The 21658-nt window shown below is 45.8% G+C and overlaps 1 protein-coding gene across 8 annotated transcripts in view; it reads right to left on the bottom strand.

Moving 5' to 3' along the window:
* Positions 1-21658, bottom strand: part of LOC119965109 (histone-lysine N-methyltransferase NSD2-like) — a 318910-nt gene that overhangs the window by 171464 nt on the left and 125788 nt on the right. For all 8 annotated transcript variants that reach the window (XR_005460429.1, XM_038795422.1, XM_038795423.1 and 5 more), the window contains 2 exons: positions 10539-10689; positions 7024-7145 (listed from right to left, as the gene is read on the bottom strand). Coding sequence is in view for 7 of the 8 variants with exons in the window: in XM_038795422.1 (XP_038651350.1) it covers positions 7024-7145; positions 10539-10689 (273 nt within the window). In the remaining variant the exon portion in view is untranslated. The remainder of the gene's footprint in view (positions 1-7023; positions 7146-10538; positions 10690-21658) is intronic.

Raw genomic sequence — 21658 nt, 5'->3', positions numbered from 1 at the left:
TAGGAGGCGGAAGCATGTTCAATAACTTTGCAGAATATTGGTTCATACAGGCCCATATCTCTCCTCAACGTGGATGCTAAGGTGCTGGCAAAAATCCTGGCCACCAGGATAGAGGACTGTGTGCCAGGGGTTGTGCACGAGGACCAGACAGGTTTTGTGAAGGGAAGGCAGCTGAACACGAATGTGCAGAGATTGTTGAATGTCATCATGATGCCGGCGATTGAGGGGGAGGCAGAGATAGTGGTGGCGCTGGATGCAGAGAAGGCCTTCGATAGAGTGGAGTGGGGGTACTTATGGGAGGTGTTGGGGAGGTTTGGATTTGGTGAAGGGTTCATTAGATGGGTAAGGCTGCTATATGAGGCCCCGATGGCGTGCGTGGCCACGAATAGGAGGAGGTCGGAGTACTTCCGGCTTTACCGAGGGACCAGGCAGGGTTGCCCCCTGTCCCCCTTGTTGTTTGCACTGGCAATCGAGCCACTGGCGATGGCGTTGAGGGATTCAGAGAGGTGGAGAGGCTTGGTGCGAGGTGGAGAGGAACATAGGGTGTCGTTGTATGCCGATGACCTGTTACTGTATGTGGCGGACCCGGTGGGAGGGATGCCGGGGGTGATGGAGTTGCTAGCTGAGTTTGGGACCTTTTCAGGTTATAAATTAAATTTAGGCAAGAGTGAGGTGTTTGTGGTGCACCCTGGAGACCAGGAGGAAGGAATTGGTAGGCTCCCGCTTAGGCGGGCAGGGGAGAGCTTTAGGTACCTGGGGGTGCAGGTGGCCAGGGACTGGGGGACTCTTCACAAGCATAATTTCACCAGACTTGTAGATCAGATGGAGGAGGAGTTCAAGAGGTGGGACATGCTGCCATTATCGTTGGCGGGGAGGGTACAGTCCGTCAAAATGACGGTGCTTCCGAGGTTCTTGTTCCTCTTTCAGTGCCTGCCCATCTTTATCCCCAGGGCCTTCTTTAGGAGAGTGACTAGCAGTATTCTGAGCTTTGTGTGGGCACATGGGACTCCGAGAGTGAGGAGGGTGTTCCTGGAGCGAGGGAGGGATAGAGGTGGGCTGGCGCTGCCCAACCTTCTGGGGTACTATTGGGCGGCCAATGTGTCAATGGTGCGTAAATGGGTGATGGAGGGGGGAGGGGCGGCGTGGAAAAGAATGGAGATGGCGTCATGTAGAGGTACGAGCCTGGGTGCCATGGTAACGGCACCGTGGCCGCTCTCCCCCAAGAGGTTTACCACGAGCCCGGTGGTGGCGGCGACCCTAAGAATCTGGGGACAGTGGAGGCGGCATAGGGGGGAAACAGGGGGCTCGATGGAGGCTCCACTGGGTGGCAACCATCGGTTCATCCCGGGGAACAAGGATGGGGGATTTAGGGGGTGGCAAAGGGCGGGCATCAGCAAATTGAGGGACTTGTTTATTGGCGGGAGGTTTGCGGGCCTGGGGGAACTGGAAGATAAATTTGGCCTTCCCCAAGGGAACATGTTCAGATACTTGCAGGTAAAGGCGTTTGCTAGGCGACAGGTAGAGGTATTCCCTTTGCTGCCCTCGCAGGGGACGATGGACAGAGTGCTTTCGGGGGTGTGGGTCGGAGAGGGGAAGGTGTCTGACATCTATAAGGTAATGCAGGAGGTGGAGGAGCCGTCAGTGGAGGAGCTGAAGGCTAAATAGGAGGAGGAACTCGGGGAGCAGATAGAGGACGGGACTTGGGCGGATGCCTTGGACAGAGTCAACTCTTCCTCCTCATGTGCGAGGCTTAGTCTCATCCAATTTAAGGTGCTGCACCGGGCCCACATGTCCGGGACTAGGATGAGTAGGTTCTTTGGGTGTGAGGATAGGTGCACCAGATGTTCAGGGAGTCCAGCGAACCACGCCCATATGTTCTGGGCATGCCCAGCATTGGAAGAATTCTTGAAGGGGGTGGCGGGGACGGTGTCGAGGGTGGTCGGATACAGGGTCAAACCAGGGTGGGGACTCGCGATTTTTGGAGTTGCGGTAGAGCCGGGAGTGCAGGAGGCAAAAGAGGCCGGTGTCCTGGCCTTTGCGTCCCTAGTAGCCCGTCGAAGGATTCTGCTACAGTGGAAGGATGCAAGGCCCTTAAGTGTGGAGACCTGGATCAGTGACATGGCGGGATTTATAAAACAGGAACGGGTCAAATTTGCCATGAGAGGATCAATACAAGGGTTCTATAAACGATGGCAGCCTTTTCTGGACTTCCTGGTGCAAAGATAGGTATCTTGGTCAATAGCAGCAGCAACCCCGGGGGGGGGGGTTCCTTATTGTAGTTTCTATTCTGTAACTTTATATTGTGTTAATTTGCGTTGTTGTTAAAATGCTGTGTTGTGCATGGGGGTGGGGCGAATGTTTATGATTGTTAATATTATTGTTATTTTTGGTATTTTACTATGGTGCGTTATTGTTGTGTAAATTCAAAATTTTTCAATAAAAATTATTTACAAAAAAAAAACTTTGCAGAATATATTTAATGAAAAATCTGAACTTAAGTGGGAATGCAAGACGTGAGGAAGACACAAAGAAGCAACATAGAGATATAGGCATTTTGAGTGAGTAGGCAACAAGGTGTTTGTGGAATCACGGAGACTCCAAGGAGCTTTCAAAATGGCCAGCAGTAACAAGGAACAGAAAGCCCACCCCCATTTTCAACAGATCTCAATTTTGCCTATCGTGGAAAGAGTGTGACTCACACATGAGGGGAACCCAAACTCAAGCAGGGGCAATTGAACTCCAAACTTTTGCTGTAGTGAGGCCTTGCAGTGTGGGAGTTACGATTATGAGTTGTAAATGTTCTTGAACTACAAAAAATGTCTGTACAACTGTCATGATGTGAAATTATTTAAATGCCCTGCCTTTAAGCATTAAATAAAAACAGTCTGCTTGAGGGGTAAAAACAATTAAGCTGTGAAACCATTTAAATCCCCAGCCATTCAAAAGTTTTTTTTAAATGTTGCCCGTGTCAGTGAGAGTTGAAAAAAGTCTGTTCTGGCATTTGTAATAGCTGTCTGTTGGCATTACCCCAACAGCTATTGTTATATTATTCTTAATGGTCGGCTGCTTTCCAAAGCCTATCATTATCTTAGTCGGAGATCCTAAATTCACAATTTGATTGACAGCTCAAATGTAAAGGGTTTGATGTTGGGATATGAATACAGGTCTGTTTGCTTTTTCTAAATAAGGAATTACGTGGAGGATATTTAAACACTTTGAATGGATTTTCATGAATGTGAGTTATGTTTTACTATAGTAAAGGCAAGAGATTTAAACCTTTCTTTTGATTCATTCCAACATGGTTCCTGAGGTCTCCCATGGTGACAGTAGGTCCGTTGGCATGGAGGGTATAAGGGCAAAGGGTGCGGTGACAGGAGTTGACATTAAGTTAGCAGGGGGTTTTAAGGGGCTATGGGGGTGGGTGGGGAAATGGTTTGGCAGAGATAAGACATGCAGAGTGGGTGAGGGGGCAGGTGAGGGTTAGAGGGCCTAATATTTAACAGAACAACTGAGATGAAGCACCAGAGATCCACGGTAAGCCTTGTAAATAGCCCATCTTTGCCTCCAAACTATGTCTGGGGGTGGTGGACCCAACTCCATCTCACACTACCACCACATCAACCCCCAACAAAAGCCACCACTGTAGGGTCTGTGGCCATTTAAAACCTAGAGAGGGGCAAGGCCACAAAGGGATTTGAAAACAAGGATGAAGTACTAATTTACAGGATATTTAAATTTTGAACTGCCACTGTATCAGACTGCAAGCTAGATGTAAACTGATGTTCCTACAATTTAAAGCATCAGACCAGGTGCTCATTATCTATGACCAGCTCAGTGTCCACTCTAAGTAAACTTGAACATAGGAGATTTTTCATTTTAGCGGAGTTCCCAATAAGCATGCTTCATACATCAGACATGCATGCACATGTAAAGAAAATTAGTCTCTGACAATAATGGGCCTGACACTATCATAATGGTCAGACTCACTGATACTTTACAATGATTGATTTGTATTGTGATACCACCAAATAGGATTCTTCTGACATAGTCTAGATTCGCTGAGTTTTTTCCAAATGTGACTCTAAAGTAGGAGGTCCGTCCATTGACAAAATATAAATTCCAATAATATTTCAATTTATTCTGCAGGTCTAATTTTTTCTTAGTTTCATATCTTCGGAATTTTTCAATCACAGTGCTGATCTGACTACTTAAAAAATCTTCAACATCAACATAGTTTTGCTTTTCTCAAAACAAGTAGTACACTTACAATAACAGGCTGTTGTATAGGATCAATAACAAGATAACAGAACATTTATCACCTTCCTAATCTATAACACCAGGTTAATACAATGCGTGTAGATCAGTAGTGTTACATGGAGGAAAGAGGTTACAAAAGAGATTAAAAAGAAGAAAAATAGATCTTGTCCTTAGAATAACCTTCAATGTGGTTTAATTTAGGTGGTGAGTTGTTCAGGATCTTCAATTATTTGTTATATCGAGTATGTTTGTAATAAGACTGTAAATGTAGCGATGTGATGTAGGATACAAAACGTCTGTTGATAGATTCACCAAATTAGCTCTCAGGGCACAGTGATTTGTGTGGCTACAGGGATTAAATTTCAGAGTAACTCTAGTGGGTGGAAAATCATGCCATGTGCGTTGACTTTTGCAACAAATTCCTGACATGCGCTCCGATGTAGGACATAGTATTTACAGCACATAAACAGGCAATTCTACTTAGCAGTGTCAGTGTTTATGCTCCACATGAGAATCCTCCCACTGTACTTCATCTAATTGCAAAAATGCAACCATTGGGCAGCACAGTGGTTAGCACTGCTGCCTCACAACTCCAGGTACCCAGGTTCAATTCTGGCCTTGCCTGTATGGAGTTTGCACTTTCTCCTCGCTTTTGCGTGGGTTTCCTCCAGGTGCTCCGGTTTCCTCCCACAGTCTAAAGATATGACTATAAGACAAAGGAGCACAAGTAGGCCATTCGGCCCATCGAGTCTGCTCCGCCATTCAATTATGGCTGATATTTTTCTCATCCCCATTTTCCTGCCTTCTTCCCTAACCCCTGATCCTCTTATTAATTAAGAACCTATCTATCTCTGTCAGTCAGTGATTTGACTGACAGTCAGTGATTTGGCCTCCACAGCCTTCTGCCGCAAAGAGTTCCACAGATTCACCACCCTCTGGCTGAAGAAATACCTCATCATCTCGGTTTTAAAGATGTGCAGGTTAGGTGGCCATGCTAAATTGCCCCTTCGTGTCCAAAAGATTAGGTGGGGTTACAGGGATAGGTTGGAGGTGTGGGATTAAGTCTTTCCACAGGCCGGTGCAGACTCGATGGGCTGAATAGCCTCCTTCTGCACTGTAGGGATTCTGTGATTTATTCCTTTTACCCTTGTTTACCCTTAAATGAAGTCGAACGAGTCACCTGAACTACTCTGCAGGAGAAAGGCCTACATTCTAACCACTTTCTGGGGAATGAAGTTTCTCCTGAATTCCTATTGGATTTATTAGCGGCTAACTTCGATTTATCACTCCTGATCTCCCCTGCAAGTGGAAACATCATGGAGCATTTTCTCAGGTCATTGGAGGCAGGAGCTGGAATGTTGGGAAAAATCAGGAAAAAAAGCCATTGGGCTGTTATCCCAATACCTTCCCACCTCCTTTTGTTAATCCCTGGGATGATTTGAGTCTTGTTGGCAACCTATGTGGCAGAGGCAGGAAAGCAATTAAAATAACCAAGGAGGCAATTGAATGAAACTTTGAACTTGTAATAACAATTTAGCCACAGTGGATGGTTCTTGTAGAGCAACCGCACACGGCAGCTTCGAGGCTACGAGTTCACAGAAGGAAGTCTTTGAAACCTACAACTGACATTCACCGAGTACCATAAAGGAAAAAAGCAGCAAGCCTGAGGTCAGTCATAGGCATAGGTTTTTGACAACAAAACCAAGCCATTGGAGGTTGATATTCATGAAAATTATCAAAGTAAAAGAGATTGCTAGCAGATCCTGCAGTAGACGTTCACAACTTAACGGAGGGAGTGACAGGTCTTCCCCGTCTCCCATCCATTTTCATCAAAAGTAGTGGCATGGTGGCACAGTGGTTAGCACTGCTGCCTCACAGCTCCAGCGCCCCTGGTTTGATTGTGACTGGTGTTGAGTTAGCACACTCTCCCTGTGTCTGCGTGGGTTTTCTCTGGGTGCTCTGGTTTCCTCCCACAGTCCAAAGATGTGCAGGTTAGGTGGATTAGCCATGCTAAATTCCCCTTTGCGTCCAAAAGGATAAATGGGGTTGCGGGGATAGAACATGGGCCTGGGTAGGGAGCTCTTTCAGAGGGTCGGTGCAGACTTGGTGGGCCGAATGGCCATCTTCTGCACTGCAGAGATTCTAGTTATGCCAAGTCACCACAGCACAAATCTCTGTTCGGTCACTGTGAATGCTTTTCATTAGCCTTTATATCTTATGCTCTCAATCGTGATCGATCCTAATTTTACAGTAATCCCAGAGACAGTTTCCTAATTGGACATATTCCAGAAAGTTCAACCAGAAGCCCCCTTACTCATGTCCAGGTTTCCAATTTGGAAATTACCCCTTTGTTTTTTGCAAAAACTAAGATGGCAAGATTCCACTCTTCATTTTTATGTCTACCCTCGCAAACCCTTCCATAATATTTGAGACCTCATTATCAGGTCATCCGTCAGTCATCTCCTGTCGATGTTCAATCTTTCCTGATAGCTATATCTACTTAGTCCTGGTATCAATCTAGTAATTCTACTTTTCCTGTGCCGATTGTGGACATGATCCAGATCACAATGTCTCACGAGATCTGGTTACATCTCGCGAGGCGTAACAACCTTCAAGAATCCCGGGGGAGGCCTTGCCCGGAACCTACCAGTTGCGTCCTATTCCGGCGGGACACAGTCGGTAAATCGCGCTAGTTAACCATTCGTGTCTGTATTAATCTTCTTTAGAGAACCCAATGTTTACACATGGATTTGGGTAACAACATACCTGTTGTAAAGGCTGAAGGCAAGTTTTCAGTTTCTTTTTAGAGATGAACAACTGGTCATAATCTTCTGTTGACTCAAGCAATTTTTTACTGGGTTTCCTTTGGCGTTTCCCGTCAGTGATAACTGTAATCATATAAACATGATGGAAGTTATATTTATAGAAAAACACATGGACACATTGTTACCAAATTTTCACAAATTGGGGTATACTACTACAAGCGTTATTTTACATGACAGCATCTTGACACTATTCAATTGTTATTTTCTCTTTACAAAAGATTTTTTATTTTTGTTGTATTTTAAGACACATTTCCTTGCCAAAGGAAATGTATGTTCACAGAGTTATTCCTACAATATTTTTTTCTTATTTTTATTCCTAATAAAAAATTTTCCAATTAATGGGCAATTTAGTGTGGCCAATCCACCAACCCTGCACATATTTTGTTGTGGGGGCGAAACCCACACAGGCACGGGGAGAATGTGCAAATTCCACACGGACTATGACCCAGAGCCGGGATCGAACCTGGGACCTCGCGCCATGAGGCAGCAGTGCTAACCACCAAACCACCGTGCTGCCCTGATGTAAACTATTAAGACAGGGCAGCTTGCACTTTGCTGTAAATTCTAACTGGTGCTTAAAATGTAGTAACAAATGAGGAAAAAAGGTTTAATTTCCTTTGTTTCTAGGTTAGGTTGGGTCTATACTAGAGGAAATGCTTATAACAATAATCTTTGTATCCTAATTTACATGACTTCCTTTTGTGCTCTCTTAGTAGCAAGTTTTATTTCATGGTAGAGGACATTAAACATTACATTAGTGGTTTTCAATTAGAGCACATTTATTTATGAAGTATAGACCATTTTTTGACTCAAAGTTGTTTAATTTGAAATACCCGCTATTGAAATAACCAGTACTTTGATTTTTCTTTTGCTTTGAAAATATGCCATTTTAATAAATTGCATAATTTGAGTGACCGGATAATTAAATATTCCGTGAAAAAAAGGGCAATGAAATAGGACTAGAATGTACCCAAAAAGTTCCTTTCTCAATGTCCCTTAACACATGGAAAATATTAAGGAATTATAGCAAAATTTGTTTCATATAGATATTGCATCAACCACAACTGTGGGAACAGTGAACAACAGGATATGGGGCAGATATTTTCTTCAAGGTCTGGGCAGTAGTCAACGCTAAATCAAGGCACAAGAGAATCTTAAGCATATTATAATATCTGCTGGACTACTTTTGGATAGAATGAAAATCAGGCAGGATTGGAGAATTCCATTGACCAGGAATTAAACTGAACTAGCCATGTATACAAGAGCAGGTAAGACTGGGTATTCTTTATCGAGTGACTCATCGCCTGTGCATAGACATTCCTTTGTCCTTGTCCAACCACCTCTTGCTCAAAACCTCTCTCTTCTCAAACGTTTCCCAGTTTTAATGAAAGGTTATTGACCTGTAATGTTAACTCTTAACCTATATTTGCTGACCATTTCCAGCATTTTCTGTTCTAATTTCTGATTTCCAATATCTGCAGTGTTTGGCATTTCATTTACCAAATTGGGAAGGATAGTCAACAAAAGACACAATATTAAAAACTTGCAGAATAGCAGTATATGAATGGCACATAAATTTCAACATAGATCTCACATAGTCTTGCTACTCGAATCTTATCAATTCGAGATAAGGTAATTTCCAATTATTTCCTTGTATCATTTTCCACCCAAATCTCCCTGCCATTTCCCAACTATACCTCCTTCTATATCGAACAATGGAAAAACTATCCCCATTTACTTACTACTGAAATTCCAAAATCCCAGCTATCTAGCCTTTGGTCCTGTTTGCCATAATATTCTGCAGTTACAGATTTACTCAATCACACCCTCACTTCAACCTTTGGTGTCATAGCCCCCAATAAAACAAATTCCTGTACCCCTTACAATGATCTTCATCTCCAATCTCTCATTTCATGGGGGCAGAATTGGAAAGATAAAATGGAGAACCGGTTTAGCAATCAGATCTTGGTCCCTATGTTAGTCGATACTATAAACAGTTCTCTCTCATTTATATCACCCCTTTAGAAATTATGTTACAAAGTAGGTTGGAGCCAGTAAGAGTTGGAGATGGAATGTGAACTTTGAGAGAGGCAGAATGGGAGCAGTGAGAGGAGAACAATGTTCCCCCTTTGGCATGTGCAACACATGGCAATAATGTATAATGCATTGAAATAAACATGCCACTCAAAACTTTGTGGAAGTTCAGGGACTTTTAAAATGTTAGCTGCCCATGAACAAGATAGTAGTGCTCAGAAGAGTTTGTAGCTTGTCCAGCAGAAAGAAAAAAAAGAGGAAATACAGTATTTTCTTGCTTAACATTGTCGCTGCATTTCTGAAAGGTGAAGCTTTAAACGAAACATTAAGGAAATCAGGTTTTCCCATTACAATCACTGTAAAAGCTTTAGTTAGGTCTTGCAGGACCTCTCCCATAGGTAAAAAACATTAAAACATTATACCCTGCAAGTTTAAATACTGTTCATTCTTAAATTATAGAATCACTAGTGTACAAGGAGGACATTCAGCCCATCGAGTCTGCACCGGCCCTTGGAAAGAGGACGCTACTTAAGCCCACACCTCCACCCTATCCTCGTAACCCAACCTAACCATTTGGACACTAAGGAGCAATTTTGCACAGCTAATCCACCTAACCTGCACATCTTTTGACTGTGAGAGGGAACCAGATCACCTGGAGGAAATCCATGCAGTCAGGGGGCAAACTTCACACATTGAACTTGAGACCCTGGAGCTGTAAGGCAGCAGTGCTAACCAATGTGCCACCATGCAGCCCATTACTATATGTATAAACAAAATAGCTTTTAAAATAAGTGTTAAAATATAAAAGAAATATACTATTTCCACTTACTTCCCGTTCGCTATCTCTCCTACTCATCGCCTCTTCTGCTTACCTCATGCCATCTCTTCCACTCCCCAACCCTCCGCTGACTGACCTTCCTGTTGGCAGACCCTCCCAATCGAGGGAGTGGGAACAGCTTTGATTTGTAAATTTGCAGAGGCAAGCTGAAAATTGGAGAGGTGGCGAGCAGGCAGGTCAGAGAGCAAAAGGACTGGCCAGTGGGAGGGTCAGATAGCAGGAATGTTGGCTAGCAGAAGGGTCAGGAGTGAGAGCGCTGGCCAACAGGAGTGGCCAGGAGGGTTGATTAGTGGGTGGAAGGATCAGATGTGAGCATGAGGGTCAGGATTGAAAAGGTCAGGAGCAGGAGAGTTAGTAAGCAGGTGGATTGGTGGCGACTGGGGGGTGTGGGTGTGGAGAATGGGAAAGGCTGATCCAAAATGGTGTCAATGGGTCGCACCACCCTACCTCACCTGGCGCAAAATAACTTAATGCAAATCTTTGACACTAAATGTGAATAACTGCCACATTGAAAACACAACACAAAATTAAAATGCGGCAACTTAAAGTGAGAACCAACTGTAATGACCTTGAATTCGTCTTACCTAATGAAAAGGACTGCTGTTTCAATTCTGTGATATTGGGCTGAATTTCTGATCTTTTCCACTCTTTTAGTTTTGAACCATGTTCAAAATTTTGCGTGAGGACCAGTTCATCAACCTGCTGGATGGCTTCATCTGCATCCTGTGACCTTATCTGTGAACGAAGATGTATGTCAATGTTTTTAAACAAAAACATTAATATCACAAACATTCTTGAGTGCTTAACACAAAATGTTAAGTGCAAACAGTTAAGTGCAAACAGTGTAAAAGTTGGGAATTCTGTTCAACTGGGATTCTCTGGTTAAGCGGTACCAACTGGGTAGTGTCTAACTGAAATTTAGTTTGGCTTTCCAGGGGAGAACCCTAACATTGACCCTCTTAAAGCAAACTTTATTTTCTCAAGACTGAGAAACCCAGCCATGTCACTAACCCAGGTCTCTTACACTCAGGGCTTCGAGTCCTTTTAGAGTCCCTCCACATTAATAAGATCCATCTCTGGGCTACCAGGAAGGCCAAGACGTCGACCTCTTTCGCCCCCTGAACTCCCAGATCTTCCGACACTCCAAAGATCACTACTCCGGACTCGGCACCACCCGTGTTTTTAGCACTGTGGACATTGTTTTAGCAAAACCCTCTTAAGCTTCGGGCATGCCCAAATCTTGTGGACATGATTTGCTGGACTTCCCGCGCACCTCGCACACCAATCCTCTACCCCGAAAAACTTGCTCATCCTAGCCACTGTCATGTGTGCCCGGTGGACTATCTTAAATTGTATCAGGCTAAGCCTGGCGCATGATGAGGAGATATTAATCCTGCTTAGGGCATCCACCCATAGACCCACCTCTATCTCTCCTCGTAGCACGTCCTCCCATTTGCCTTTCAGCTCCTCCACCGGAGTTTCCTCCGCCTCAGAAAGCTCCTGGTAAATGTCCGATACCTTCCCCTCTCCCAACCAGGTACTGGAGACTACTCTATCCTGTATTCCCCGTGGTGGCAGCAGCGAAAAGGGCGGCATCTGTTTTCGCAGGAAGTCACACGCCTGCAAATACCTAAATCTATTCCCTGCTGGCAATTTAAATTCATCCTCCAAAGCTTTCAAGCTGGGAAAGCTCCCATCTATAAATAGATTCCCCCATCCTTCTAATTCCTGCCCTCTGCCAACTCCGGAACCCGCCACCTAGCCTATCCAGTACAAACCTGTGGTTGTTATAAATCGGGGTCCAAATTGATGCTCCCTCCACTCTCTTGCATCTCCTCCACTGCCCCCAGATCCCTGAGCCGCCACTACCACCTGACTTGTGGAGTATCGGGCTGGCGAGAACGGCAGAGGTGCCGTTACCAATGCTCCCAGACTGGTGTCTTTACATGACGTCGCCTCCATGCCAACCCCTCCACCACTACCCACTTCCTAATCATGCTATATTTGCCGTCCAGTAGTAATTGCAGAAGTTCGGCAGCGCTAACCGAACCTTCCCCCGACTGCGCTCCAGCAACACTTCCTTCACTCGCAGGGTTTTACTCCCCCACACAAAGCCCGAAATAATCTTATTCACCCGCTTCAAAAAGGCCTTGGGGATGAAGATGGGGGAGGCGCTGAAAGACAAACGGAAATCTGGGGAGGACCATCATTTTCACGGTCTGTACCCTCCCCGCCAGTGATAGCGGGAGCATGTCCCATCTCTTAAAGTCCCCTCCCATTTGTTCTACCAACCGGGATAGGTTTAACTTGTGTAGTACCTCCCATTTCCAGACCACCTGGATTCCCAGATATTGAAAGCTCTTCCCTACCATTCTAAGCGGCAGCTCTCCCAGTCTCTTCTGCCCGGATCGCAAACATCTTGCTTTTCCCCATGTTCAATTTATACCCCGTAAAATTGCCTAATTCCCCCCAAGATTCGCATTACTTATCCCATCCCCTCCAACGGGTCCGAAATGTACAAGAGCAGGTATCTGCGTAGAGCGCGACCCGGTGCTCCAACCCCCCCCCCCCCCCCCCCCCCCCCCCCCCCCCCCCACCCCCAACCACCAGCCCTTTCCAGTTCCTAGAGGCTCTTAACGCCATGGCCAATGGCTCTGTGGCCAGAGCAAACAGTAACGGGGAGGGGGGCACCCTTGCCTCGTCCCTCGGTGTAGTTCAAAATACCTCTACCCAGCCGTTTCGTACGCACACTTGCTACTGGTGCCTGACAGAGCAACCGCATCCAGTCAATAAGTCCCTCACCAAACCCAAACCTCCCCAGCGCCTCCCACAGGTAATTCCACTCCACCCGACCAAAAGCCTTCTCCACATCCATCCCTACCACCACCTCCTCTCCTTCTGAGGGCATCATAATAACATTTAGAAGCCTTCGAACATTGGCCTGGAGTTGCCTGCCCGTAACAAATCCCGTCTGGTCTTCCCCTATCACCCCCGGGACACAGTCCTCTATCCTTGTGGCCAGTATCTTAGCCAGCAGTTTGGCAACAACATTCAGTAGAGAAATCAGCCTGTATGACCCGCGTTGCTCCGGATCCTTCTCCCATTTCAAGATCAATGAAATCGAGGCCTGCAACATTGTTGAGGGGAGGACTCCCTTCTCTCTTTCTTCACTAAATGTCCTCACCAGCAGTGCGCTCAATATCTCTGAAAACCTCTTATAGAATTCCACTGGGTAGCTGTCAGGCCCCGGGGCCTTGCCCGACTGCATGCACACCAGCCCCTTGATCATTTCCTCAATCTCAATTGAGGCTCCCAGCCCCTCCACCCAGGTCCTCCTCCACCCTCGGGAACCTCAACTGATCCAGAAATTGCCTCATCCCCTCCACCCCAGCCGGGTGTTCCGACTCACATAATTTACTATAAAAGTCCTTAAACAACTCGTTCACCTCCGCTGGGTCCAGGACAGTATTACCGTCTCTACTCTTTACTTTATCCACCATCCTGGCCGCATCTCTTTTCCTGAGCTGGTGCGCCAACATTCTGCTTGCCTTTTCCCCATACTCATAGATCGCTCCCCCCTTGCCTTCCTCAACTGTTCCACTGCTTTCCCTGAGGTCAACAGCCCAAACTCCATCTGTAACCTCCGCCGCTCCCTCAGTAGCCCCACGTCTGGGGCCTCCAAGGATCTCCTGTCCACCTGGAGTATCTCCTCCACTAATTTGTCCCTCTCAGCCCGTTCCACCTTTTCTCTGTGGAATCACCCATTTTAGGCCAGCCTCGAGCTCGCACCCTCCGCTTCCTCGAGTCCCCACTCGGGCTGTCGCCGTTCCCTCCCTCCCATTTGTCCCCTGGTAACAGTTCCTTCCCTGTCAGCAAAGCAGCTCCCCCCTCCCTCCCTCCCTAGCAACAACACTAAAAACCCAATTCCCCAAGTCAAGCTCCAACTTAACACCTGTCCACCCCCCCATTGCGCTTCAGTCAGCTGACCCAACAGCTCCCACCCCTGGCACCAAGCAGTCTGTCTCCCTATTGTACTCTCCTCTCTCCCTCCCCACATGAATAAACATTTTAAAAGCATCACAGTCCCCAGTAAACAAACAACAGAAAAAATAGTGAAGAAACAATCACTTTGGAAAAATAGTTACCCAAAAAGCAGAACTAAATTCAAAGCCCATCCCCCCACTAACAAGGTCCCTACAAGACAGATCAATCTTTAACAATCCATACAACCCATTATTTCACATAGAGCTACTTAAATTGTTACAATCCAGCACCACAAATCGCTGACACAGTACTTCTCCAAGGCTTAAGTGTCTTTTAATTTGCCTCCACCTTCATTTCTTTAATAAAGGTCCATACTTCGTCTGGCGTTTCAAAGTAGAAGTCCCGTTCCTCATTTGTGACCCACAGGCGGGCTGGGTCACAGCATCCCGAACTTCACCCCCTTCTTAAAGAGGGTCGTCTTTGCCCGACTGAACCCAGCTCGCCTCGGGCTAAATCCGCTCCCAGGTCCTGATAAATGCGCAACTCACAGTTCTCCAACTTGCTGCTCTGTTCTTTCTTGGCCCACCGCAAAACATGTTCCTTGTCCATGAAAACGTACCACCATGGCCCTTGGCGGTTCGTTCGCTCTGGGCTTCCTCGCGACGACTCTGTGTGCTCTGTCCAATTCTAGGGAACGCCCCAGCCCCCATCAACTTCTCCAACATGTCCATCACTTAGGCCCTCGCATCCGATCCCTCACTGCCTTCAGGGAGGCCAACAATTCTGAGATTCTGCCCCCTGGACCTATTCTCCAGGTCCCCCATCTTCTCCTGCATTCTTTTCTGGTGGTCGTTCATCATCCCCACCTTGCTTTCCAGCACGGTTATGTACTCCTCATACTCGGACAACTTTTGTCCTGGATCCCTCTCCCGTGGGTTTCTTGATTCTGAACCACTTGATCAATCGAAGCTTTAATCGGGTCCAGCGTGTCCTTCTTCAGCTTGGCGAAGCAATCCTCGAAAAACTTCACCAGCTGCTCCAATAACCACTGTGCCGTCTCCTCGCGGCCCTTGCCCTTTGCCATGCTGTCCCGCGTTACCAGCTCTGCTTGCGTTTCCCTTCCAGAACTTTGTCATCTCACACAGCCACTTCTGGTCCAATTCTCCATACACCAGCGGGGGATTTCCCCTTACTGTCTCACTCTTCACTGCTTTATCCCATAAAATCCAAAAAATAAAACGGGGGTAAAAGGTCCAAAAGTCCGTTACAGGCGGGAGCTATCAAATGTGCGACCTACCCCTCCACGGCCGCCACCGGAAGTCGATTTCGGAATTTACATGGGTGGGGAAGGTGCCCCCGAACCTGCTGAACTGCTATTGGGCAGCAAATGTGGAGAAGGTGAGGCGATGGTGTGGGGGAGGGGGTGAGAGAAGAGAGATGGATGGGATGTATGGGAAGTGGCGGAAGGAGGGCAGGGCTGATGAAGGTGAGGGACTTGTATTTGGAAGAGAAGTTTGTGGGTCTGGATGAGTTGTGGGGAGGCTTGATTTGCCGAGGGAGCGTGCATTTAGATATATGCAGGCGAGGGACTTCGCACAAAATGAGTGCAGGACCTATCCCAGGTTGCACAAATGCGGCTCCCAAATGAGGAATGGGGACATATATGGGTGGTTGGGGGAGCAGGGGGGGTGCAAGTGGTGTGGTTCAAGAAAAAATAGGGGGGGGGGGACAGAGAAAATAGGTTGGGGACTGTGGTGTGAGGCAATGAGTGGGGTGAATTCAACCACCTCCTTCGCGAGGAGGAGCGTGATTCAGTTCAAGGTGGTGCACAGGGTACATTTGGCCCGGGTGAGGATAAGTGGGTTTTTCGAAGGGTGGCTGCTGAGTGCAAGAAGTGTGGCAAGGTTCTACGAATCATGCGCACATGTTCTGGGGTTGCGAGAAGTTGGAGAGTTACTGGGAAGCAGTGTTTGGGACGTATTCTAAAATTGGTGGTGGGGGGGGGGGGCAGACCCAATGTGGCAATCTTTGGGATGAAGGAAATGCCAGAGCTCTGGGACAGGAAGGGGCTGATGCTGTGGTCTTCGCTTCTCTAATTCTCCGGTGAAGGATCTTGCTAAATTGGAGGTTGGATATGTCGCCGGGAATGTTAACCTGGCTGTATGACTTTCTCCAGTTGGAAAAGATTAAATTTGAGTCGAGGGGGTTGGCGGAAGGCTTCGGGACATGGTCGGGGTTGTTCATGACAATGTTTGAGGAACTGTTTGCCACGGGAGTGGTGAGGCAAAAGGGGAAAAATTGTACAAATTGTGGACTTTGAGGTTGTGGAGTGTGTTGTTGGATATGTTACTGTCTTTTATACATGTTTGGAATATAATACATTTACAAAATAGATCAGGAGTAACTTTGAATCAGCAATCCAGTTTAGTGAGACTTACTCCTATCCCAGTTAATTGGGCTAGGTCATCACAGAATGAGGTCACATCTAAAGAAGAACAGAGCAGTTGTGAAGTTTGAATGGTCGTTGAATTGATTATGCACTCGGACAAGACTGGATGCTGGCTTTGATGTATTGAAACCACGTACGATAAAGCATCTTCCAACTTTAGGTGATTTGTTACGGGCAAATTAAACATATTAAAAATTAAATATGGGGAAGTTCCCATCCTTGGGTGACCTAAAGAACAGGAAATTAATTACTTCAGTGATGCTTTTCATGTCAAACTGCCTGATGGGTAGTAAAGTGCAGTAGGTTTCATGGTATTTTGGTGAATGAAAATGGAAAATATTGCCCTTTGGCATGTGACGCTAGGGAAATAAAATAGGACTGTAAAAAGTACTTCAGCTGCTGAAATATGGGCTTTTCGGGCAGCACGGTGGCGCAGTGGGTTAGCCCTGCTGCTTCATGTCGCCGAGGTCCCTGGTTCGATCCCGGCTCTGGGTCACTGTCAGTGTGGAGGTTTCTCATTCTCCCAGTGTTTGCATGGGTTTCGCCCCCCACAACCCAAAAGATGTGCAGGCTAGGTGGATTGGCCACACTAAAATTGCCCCTTAATTGGAAAAAATTAATTGGGTACCCTAAATTTATTTTTTTTTAAAAAATACGGGCTCTTGTAGAAACCAGTGTAGAACCAGATTTATGTCAAATTTTTAGGGGAAATTCCATACAAGGGAGCACTAAAAATATTTTGCGTATTGAATGTGATAGAGATAATAGTTCTTTATGGGATAACATTTACTCACAAAAAATGAAGATTAAAGACTGACCTTGCGCGAAACAAATGCTAGAAAAATAGAAATCTCCAAGATCATATATCCGTTGGTGTAAGTCATCAATTATCTATTGCTTTACAAAATAAACAGCTTGTAACAAAAGATTGTTGGGGGTCCTGGTCTTGTAATAAAACTTCGTAGAGAATATAGAAATTATTTTATTTGTTTTGAAATACTGTAAGAAAAAAAGGAATCTATAAATTATATAGATTCGCATTTACAGGCGAGGGGCAATCATTGGATAATGACTTCCAAAGAAACACGTAGTGACATGGTTACAATCCCCATAGAGATCGATAACTTTAAGAGAAATTTGAACTTGCCATTGATAGCTGAAAAGATGACAGAACAAGATTTCACCTCTACAACTTTTACTGTAAACCGTAAAACTATAAACGCTATGATGAAGGCTCTTTGCAGCTTTTGACATGGTTGACCATACCAATTCCCTCCAATGCCTCACACAGTCATCCAGCTGGACTGGACTGGGCCCCCTGTTTTAATTCCCATTTACCCAGTCGTAGCCAGAGAACCACCTCCAGTGACTTTCTCTTACCACATCCGCACCATTACACCTCTTTCTTCCCCCAAAAATCTATCTCATGTCTGGAGGAAAAATTGAACAGGTTGGGCCTATACTTATTTAGAATTTCAGAATGAGTGGTTATCTTATTGAAACATAAAAGATTCTGAGAAGACTCGGCAAGGCAGATGCTGAGAGGATGGTTCCCCTTGTGGGGAAAAATCAAGACCGTTTTAAAAATAAAAGGGGAAAGGGGTCTCCTAATTTAAGACAAAGATGAGGAGGAATTTATTCTTGCAGAGGGCCATTAATCTTTGGAATTATCTCACAGAGATCAGTGGAGTTTGGGTCATTGAATATAGTCAAGGCAGGGATTTTTGACCTACAAAATGTAATCAGGAGGTGGGGAGGGGGGCAGCAGGAAAGTAGAGTGAAGGCCACAATCATATCAGCCATGATCAGATTGAATGTTACAGCTTGCTTGAGGGGCCAAAAGGCCTGCTTCTACTTCTACTTAGCCCCCACCTATTTTTCATCTACGCATTGCTCTTTTGTCAACATAAAAAGGTTCCACATATATGTTGAGCACACCCAGCTCTGTCACCACAACCTCGCTCACCCCTTGCACTAAATGTCAGACTGCTTGTCTGATATCCAGTATTGGATGATTAGAAATTACCTCCTGCTAAATACAAAGAACAAAGAATACAGAACAGGAACAGCCCTTCAGCACTTCAAGGCTGTACCGGTCACGATACCAACTTTTGCCAAAAGCCCTCAGCACTTCCTTGTGCTTGTATCCCTCTATATCCTGTCCATGTGTTTGTCAAGATGCATTTTGAACGCTGTTAATGTATCTGCTTCCACAACCTCCCCTGGCACTCACCACCCTCTGCATAAAAAGCTGCCTCGCACATTTCCTCTAAACTTTGCCCCACGGACCTTAAACCTATGCTCCCTGATGACTGACCCCATCCACCTTGGGAAACAGTGCCTGCCCATCCCCTCTATCCATGGCCCTCATGATCACGTAGACTTCTATCAGGTCATCACCAACCTCCGGTTTTCTAATGAAAATAGTCCGAGTCAATTCAGCCTCTCCACATAGCTAACACCCTCCAGACCAGGCAACATCCTGGTAAACTTCCTCTGCACCCTCTCCAAAGCCTCCTGGTAGTGTAGCGACCAGAATTGTGCGCAATATTCCAAGTGCAACCATACCAAGGTTCTATACAACTGCAGCATACCTTGCCAGTTTTTATACTCCATGCCCTGTCCAATGAAGGCAAACATTCCGTATGTTTTCTTGACTACCTTGTCCACTTGTGCTGGCACCTTCAAAAATATGTGGACATGCACACCCAGATCTCCCTGACTTTCTATACTCTTGTTTTGCCATTTACGGTATATTTCCCCTCCATGTTAAGACGTACCAAAATGCATTACTTCACATTTATCCGGATTAAACTCCATTTGCCATTTCTCTGCCCAAGTCTCCAACCGATCTATGTCCTGCTGTATCTTCGGACAATGCTCAACACTATCTGCCACTCCACCAACCTTGGTGTCATCCACAAACTTGATCAAACCGGCTACTTTTTCCTCCAAATCGTTTATGTACACTACAAACAACAGAAGCCCAAGCACAAATCCCTGGGGAACACCAGTAGTCACATTCTTCCATTCAGAAAAACACCCTTCTACTGCTACCCTTTGCCTTCTATGACAAAGCCAGTTCTGTATCCACCTTACCACCTCACTTCTGATCACGTGTGACTTCACCTTTTGTACCAGTCTGCCAAGAGGCACCTTGTCAAAGGCATTACGGAAGTCCACGTAAACAACGTCCACCGCCCTCCACTCATCAATCAACTTTGTCACCTCCTCAAAAAACTCGTTTAAGTTAGTGAGGCAAGACCTCCCCTTCACAAAACCATGCTGCCTATCGCTTATGAGTCCATTTGTTTCCAAATGGGTATAAAACCTGTCCCTGAGAATTCTCTCCAATAATTTACCTACTACCAACGTGAGGCTCACTGCCCTATAGTTTCCAGGATTATCCCTGCTACCTTTCTTAAACATCGATACCACATTAGCTATTCTCCAGTCCTCTGGGATCTCACCTGTAGCCAATGAGAATACAAAGATGTCAGTCAAAACCCCAGCAATTTCCTCTCTTGCTTCCCTCAGTATTCTGGGGTAAATCCCATCCGGCCCACGAGACTGATCTACCTTAATATCTTTTAAAAGACTCTATACCTCCTCCTTTTCGATGTTTTTTTTTTTTTTTCTTTTTTTTAATAAATTTAGATTAGCCAATTATTTTTTCCAATTAAGGGGCAATTTAGCGTGGCCAATCCACCTACTCTGCACATTTTTGGGTTGTGGGGGCGAAACCCACGCAGACACGGGGAGAACGTGCAAACTCCACACGGACAGAGACCCGGAGCAGGGATCGAACCTGGGACGTCAGCGCCGTGAGGCGGTTGTGCTAACCACTAGGCCACCGTGCTGCCCTTTCCTTTTCGATGTTAACATGTCCACACACCCTACTCCAGAATCATCTTCCACAAAGTTCTTTTCTTTGGTGAACACGGGTACAAAGTACTCATTTAGTACCTCAGCCATTTCCTCTGGCTCAACACAAGTGGTCAAACCCTTTCCCTGGCCATCCTCTTGCTTTTCACAAATGAATAAAAAACTTTGGGATTCACCTTAATCCTACTTGTCGAAGACTTTTCATGACCCCTCCTAGCCCTCCTAATTTCCCACTTAAGTACCTTCCTACTTTATTTAAACTCCTCAAGGATTTTGACTGTCCCCACCCTTCTAGACCGTACAAAAGTCTCCTTTTTCTTTTTGACGTGGTTCACAATATCCCTCGTCATCCAAGGTTCCCTAAACTTCCCATACTTATCCTTCGTTCTCTCGGGAACGTGGCTTTCCTGAATCCTAATAAACTGTCACTTGAAAGACACCCACATGTCTGATGCTGATTTACTATCCAACAGCCACACCCAATCCAAATTCTTCAATTCCTGTATAATGTTATCGTAATTTGCCTTTCCCCAGTTTAGCACGTTTATGAGAGGGTTACCCTCATCCCTGTCCAAAAGTACCCTAAATCCTATTGGTTTGTGTCACTGCTTCCAAAATGTTCCCCAACTGAAATCTCAACCATCTGTCCAGGCTCATTCCCCAATACCAGATCCAGTACTGCCCCTTCCCTAGTTGGGCTATCCACATATTGCATCAAGGCGACTTCCTGGATACACCTTACAAACTAAGCTCCTAGCACTAAGTGAGTCCCAGTCAAGATAGGGGAAATTAAAATCCCCTACCACAACAACCCTGTTACTTTCCTGCATCTATCCAAAATATCGCTACCTATCTGCTCCTTTATCTCTCGCTGTCAGTTGGGGGGCCTGTAATAAATGCCCAACATTGTGACTGCCCCCTTCCTGTTCCTGAGCTCTACCCAGATTGCCTCATTGTATGAGCCAAGGTGTCCTCCCGCAGTACGGCTATAATATACTCCTTAACCAGTAATGCTACTCCCCCACCCCTTTTACATCCCCCTCTATCTCTCCTGAAGCATCTGTACTCTCCAACGTTTAGCTGCCAATCCCTCCCTTCCTTTAACCATGTTTCTGTGATAGCCACAAAATCGTAATTCTAAGCACTAATCAGTGCTCTAAAGTTCATCTGCCTTACCCGCTATACTTCTGGCGTTGAAACAAATACACTTCAAACCACTACATTCGAGCAGACAGGGTGATGTTGTTCTCCTATTTTTGTTCACTATTTCCCCTTCAGTTATTACATCTTCTAAACCAGCGCTCTGGTTCCCACCCCCTGCCATACTAATTTAAATCCTCCCGAATGACTCTAGCAAACCTCCCAGCCAGGATTTTGGTACCCCTC

Source organism: Scyliorhinus canicula, chromosome 4, assembly GCF_902713615.1.
Source record: "Scyliorhinus canicula chromosome 4, sScyCan1.1, whole genome shotgun sequence".
Lineage (NCBI taxonomy): Eukaryota > Metazoa > Chordata > Chondrichthyes > Carcharhiniformes > Scyliorhinidae > Scyliorhinus > Scyliorhinus canicula.
Note: the sequence above shows the minus strand (reverse complement) of the source record. Positions and strands in the feature narration are given on the sequence as shown.